The sequence below is a fragment of the Anneissia japonica genome, unplaced genomic scaffold (genome assembly GCF_011630105.1).
Source record: "Anneissia japonica isolate Jap-2015-1 unplaced genomic scaffold, ASM1163010v1 scaffold277_len1293397_cov203, whole genome shotgun sequence".
Classification (NCBI taxonomy): Eukaryota; Metazoa; Echinodermata; class Crinoidea; order Comatulida; family Comatulidae; genus Anneissia; species Anneissia japonica.
In genome coordinates, this window is record NW_022719460.1 from 1,173,074 (window position 1) to 1,179,169 (window position 6,096).

A 6,096-nucleotide genomic window follows, 5' to 3' on the forward strand; every position below is an offset into this window, starting at 1 on the left:
CAAAATTAAAATGGTGGCTGTATTCTATATAACCAATCCAATATTTGTAGGGGGTTTATTTTGTGTATCATCTGCAGTATTAATGGACATTTTATAATGAAAGACAAAGACAAAAAAATCATAAATGTGAATTGGATGCAAAAGAGAACCATAATGAAATCCAATCTTTTTTGTCCTCATTTATGAGGACGTGTTCATACAGAATGTTAAACTATTTATTACAATATTTAGTATTCAATTAGCCTTTTCAATATTTTACCCATTTTGAGTTGTTTTTTTCTTGTAATTTCTTTTTCTTAATTTATATTTATTGCAGAAATATAAAAATAAATGGGGATTTGGGATTATTTCAATCAATAAAACATTTTATGATACTTACATTTTTTGTTATGTTATTGTGGTTTTGTAGCTTAGAGTTATTCGCTATAGACACACTTTGCCCATCTATGATTCATTTTTTCTTTTTATTGGATTGCATTTTCAGTAACGTAGTACTGCTTTTCAAAATGGTCTAGTTACAAATTATATACAGTAAAATTAAACAAAGAATCAGATATATATCAAAAATGAACAAAGGTACGGTAGTAAAATCTTAACCAAACCATTTTGAATTAATATAGATGAAATTTTTTTTAATTTTATTACCAATCAATATGATCACAAGATCCCTAACCATAGAGATTCTGGTTCATAGCTGCTGTATATTATTACAAAAATATACTTACAGTAGTAAGCATACTATTATGTTCCACAAGCGAATGAATGATGATGATGATACTGTATAGGGGTAGTTTTGTATTCAACTATGACACTGTAGCCAGAGTACAATTGCCCATCAGACGAGAGTAGGCCCTGTTGTCTGGACATACAATAAGGCTGTTTAACTAGAAATACTGATCCTAATTAATACTGTGATCTAAAATCACGATTTTACCACACTGAACCTTAAAACCTCACCCTTTTCACCCCACTCCAGGAAAATACCCGGAAGCCCCAGGGGGGTCTATTTTCACTTGTTGACACCCTGTCAGCAAATTTCTGGAGCTGGAAAGCAAATGCTCCTGGTTTAAAATAGTGTCCATACCAATCTTTGTTTTTTGTGTGTATATAGGTAATACACTCAACTCTAAAATGGGGCATTAAGCTATTGATATATAATTATTCATTACCATCTTTTTTGAAATTCTTTGAAAATATGTCTAAATTTGTCCAAATAATTCAAATATCTAATTTGTTTTCACTATAAAAACGAGTTACAAAAATATATTACTGTACTGTATTTCACTTTTTTTTAAATTTTATTACCAACCAATCAATATGATCACAAGATCCCTAACCATAGAAATTCTGGTTCATAGCTGCTGTATATTATTACAAAAATATACTTACAGTAGTAAGCATACTATTATGCACTGTACTGTATGGAATCTAATCTCTTGATTGTCATCAATATAACTAGTAATTGTAAGTACAGTAATTCACATCTTGATTAGCAACAGCATTGCATATTTTACAGACTGAGGATTCCAGGTACAGTATTACACTCTTACTGTTAACGTACTCTAGGCACAATCTTGTTCAATAAACAAATTTGATATCACTGCAAGATAAAAATGCAGTTTGAGCCTAGATGCTGGCCTCTGCTTCGACAAAAAGTAAAGTACAAAATGCAAATGTTTGTATACAGTACCAGGCTTTTCATGGTTGTTAAGATTCTTCATGAAATTTCTTCAAAAATTGTTCCCATTTTTTGGAAGACAATCCACTGTATCATTTAGTGGGAGAACAATTCCTGGTGTCACATGACTTGAATTTAGGACCATGGAGTTTGTAGTGATGGCGACGCTATCTCAATCAGGGGTGTGCACCTTACTCCTTCCCTTCGCCATATTAATTTTTGTTCCTGTAGCTTAACAGCACCTTGAGAAGTTTTTCTTTTACTGTGAAAGGCGCTATAAATATACATGACCATTAACCATCCTTTTAACCATCCAGCTTAGCTGCCACTTAAATTATACAATTTACTTATTTCCTTTATACTCTAAAATTTTAGAATTTTACATGCTAAGATTTTAAAAATACAGTATTCATATTTAAAGGGCACATCCATCTCAATTCTGTTAAAAACACTGCATATTCACATTTATTGCATCAAAAAACAATACAATTTAAAAATAATAACAATACTGAATGATAACTGAGATAATTATGCAGAGGACAAAAAATCACAAACTCGAAGTCCAAACAAATGGAAATGGCATAAAGCTATTATAATTTACAAGGTCACTTTAAAATTAAATAAAATAGTTCTCAACTCAAAATATGTGTAATAAATATAGTTTATACAGTTGCATGATAAAATATGAGATATATCACTATTGACAAAATTTATTATTAACTTAATTATGTATGTCTAAGACTGATATAAAACACAAATATTCATTTAGAAGTACACATTTACATCAGTTGAACACATGCATACTGTACATCAAAACGTCTGTTTAGTAATAAATAAATTATTATTTTAGTATTACAGTATATTAGATCTCAATGATACTATTATCTTTATTTTATTCCTGATTACAATAATTTATTTAGTATTTTTTCTGAAGCTTTCTCATATTTTAATAGCTTAGAATTCATCCTCCAGAAGTCAAGCCACACCCACATTAAACAACCATTCTCGTCACGACTGCTGCCACAGTGCGTGTCTTTGGCAAATATTTCATTCAATCCACGATATAATTTCAAGTTCTTATCATATGGCCTGGAGTACGCAAATTCAAGAAGCTGGGATTCGATCTTGATGCGATCTTCCTTCTTTTTAAATACACTGCAGTAAATATCTTGTCTGTCTTTAAGGCCAGTTGCTATTTTATCAAGGTCTTGGTTTATTTTCCTATACTCAGCATCTTCCTCTTGTAGAAACTTGTAAAAAGAAGCTTGGGTATCTCTAGCATCAAGTTCATCTTCACGTGATTTTAATTCAACAATCTGACGCTGTAAATCTTCTTCTTTTTGGTGGTTTGCATTCTCCTTTCTTTTTGCAAGCCACACTGTGAAATATTGAACAAAACTTTCAATTATTAAACACTGGAAGTAATATAGTTATATTTGTTTTTTCTCTAAGTTCATAGGGCAACCCACTCTTATTCATTCTTTTTTTTTCATGTCAACTTCTTTCATTTTTCAATATTTTCTTTGTACATATTTAAAAAATATCATCATGTACATAAATAAAATATAAGTAATACAGATAGTGTTTGGTATTTCAAACGTTAAAACTTTTAAAAAGCCGTTAAAAAATATATTATCATTATTATATCTTATATCAATTAGATAGAAGATCACCACTAAATACTTTAAAAAGGTCATCAAATGAACATAGAAACAGAGATCTGTGTTTTAAAGCATTTTATATATAAAACTTACATAAAAATGCAGTTGAAGCAGGTATTAGAAATGGAATAATAATGTCACTTGCAAGCCGAGAGAGTTTATGTTGCCATGGTTCATCACCTGGGGGATGGCTAAGATTATTCAACTTCATTTTACTGTATCCAGGGCTGCAAAAGAGGAGAAAAAATGACATTTTACCTTCATAAAATATAATCTCGCTTTACAAAAATTAATTTTTCACACTTTCAAAATAAAGCCCTAGGCCTAATTCCATGGGCATATTCATCATCATCAGTCAACTTCATTTTACTGTATCCAGGGCTGCAAAAGAGGAGAAAAAATGACATTTTACCTTCATAAAATATAATCTCGCTTTACAAAAATTAATTTTTCACACTTTCAAAATAAAGCCCTAGGCCTAATTCCATGGGCATATTCATCATCATCAGTCAGCTGCGGAACAGGTGACCACAAGTTTTCTCCAGTTTTTGCGATCTTGGGCCATTGAGATAATTTTGTTGTGGCTGCAGCATTCCCTCAGGATCACCCAAAAGGTGCTGGATATAATGTAAAAACAGAATGCGCTGGCGACCAGGTTTCCTCTTACCATACGGTGGTACACATACAAGGCATATTATTTCACAGGCTCATTATCTTGAATGAAGGCGAAGTATATATGGCCATGGAATTTGAGCTGGTATACGTGTTCTTACTTGGACAATAAGAGGACTTGTACTATTAGTCAGGTTGTATATGGTTGAATTTGGAATGGGGTTATATATATGCCTATGTGGCATAGGCCCCTGCCCGGCCCCATCATGATGGTAGCAAATTACGCCTAGGGCCTAGCCTAGCTCCACTTTAAAAAGTGGGTCATAGGGATTTAGTTCCACTTTCTCAGTTTTTGCTCCTCCCCTCAAAACCAGCCTACTCCCCTGAATCCTGTGCAAATTTCGCAGCTGCCTAGATAGGCATATAGGCGCGCCTAGGTAGTCCTAGCCTAGGCCCATCTTGGCCTGGCTGGTTCAGTGTGGTGGCCATGGCCAGTGCAGTTGGCAGTAGGCCTAGTATGTAGTAGGCCGTAGGCTAGGCTAGAGTACTCACCACCCCCAGCAATGATTGTAAGTCTAGGGTAGGCCTAGGTAGTAAGCCTCTAGCTTACTTGGCTAGGTTGGGTCATTCACACACTTACACCTCCTTGGTCAAGCAAATTATACAAAATTAAAATGCATCTTTCATTTGTGAATGACGCAATGCTGGCCCAAAACTGTAAGTAAGTAGTAAAATTATTATAAGTACCTGTAACATTTGCAGCATCAGCTCAACATTCGAGGACATGCGACATCACTCGCCGTGCAATCACGGACAGGTGGCGATTGCGCATGCGTGATATGGAACACATACTGAACACCAAATTAAATTATTAAATTAAATTATATTATTATTCCATAATATTGCAGCTAGTAATCAAGTCATATCATTTATTTTACCATTTCAAATTTACAAAAACGAACACAAAAACTAACAACGCGACTCAGCGCAATTCCCATCTGTCAGGGACATAGGCGTAGATCCCGCCGGGGGATGGGGGATATATCCTCCCCCCACCCCAATATTTGACAAGGGGAGGGGGAATGGTCCATTGTATCACTCCCCCAATATTTTGACTATGTATGGGATAAAATGGAGCTTTACACACTTCAAAAGACTGTCACAGAAATAATTTGCACTGTCTTATGCGCTTACAAAGATGAAAATTAGCATAATGTATTGATATGTTGATAACAAAATTATTTTATCTGGTATCAATCTAAGTTCTTCTTTCCTTAGATGTTAGATGTGCTTGCAAAGAGAGCCACATTTCACACTCAAGGATGTGCGACATCAGTAAATTCCAAGAATGTTGGTTATATCGGTTGATGAGGAATTTATTGATTAGGCCTATAGCAAATTGCATCAATTTATTTTGCAAAAACAAGGTTTCCAGCTTCAGAGGGGGCACATCCCCTGCCCGCACAAGGGCACACATTGGCGCTAACACCAGGCGCGTAACAGGGGTCTTGGGTCAGAGTGGGTATTTATTTTCCCGGTTAGTAATTTACCATACCCACCCCACCCACTCCCCATATAGAAAATAATACGACATAGGGCTTTATAATATAGGCCACACACGTGTGTTTGAAACTAAATACCGTATAAGCATTTTCACCATGGTTTTATTTATTACAAACATATTCTTTCACCATCAATACACATTGAGGCCCTTCTTTTAGGTTAAAACGATCTATCTTAAATTTGTCTTTCTTGAGTTTGGGACTATTACCGTATGTGTTTAAATAACTTAAAAGGATAAACCTAAAAAAAAGCCCTAAAAAATGCGCGCGAAGCGCGCAAAATATCTTTGTGTTTTTAATTCTAATTTCGTCGGAATTGATGAAAACTCCCTAAAATGTGCAATTTATAGAGTAACATATACCGTAACATTTATAGAGTATATATACCGTAACAAGAAATGCGCGCAAAGAATTTGAGAATTTTAGGCACTTTCAGAGGATGCATTTGTCAAGGGGTGGGGAAAGATTTTCCAAAGATGGATATTTTCCCCTTGTCCCCCGGTGTTTTTAATTCTAATTTCGTTGGAATTGGTCAAAATTTCCTAAAATGTGCAATTTTTAGAGGAAGTTAGCGCATGTCAAC

General features: G+C 34.3%; 1 protein-coding gene across 1 annotated transcript; it reads right to left on the reverse strand.

Annotated features, from left to right (window-relative positions):
• Positions 1-1,272: 1,272 nt before the first annotated feature.
• LOC117110947 (coiled-coil domain-containing protein 127-like) lies at positions 1,273-4,779 on the reverse strand. Its single transcript, XM_033253796.1, has 3 exons — positions 4,699-4,779; positions 3,433-3,566; positions 1,273-3,056 (listed from the first exon to the last, which is right to left on the reverse strand). Exons 2-3 carry the CDS (start codon positions 3,548-3,550, stop codon positions 2,581-2,583), a joined length of 594 nt encoding a protein of 197 aa, XP_033109687.1. The 5' UTR covers positions 3,551-3,566; positions 4,699-4,779; the 3' UTR covers positions 1,273-2,580.
• Positions 4,780-6,096: the final 1,317 nt, after the last annotated feature.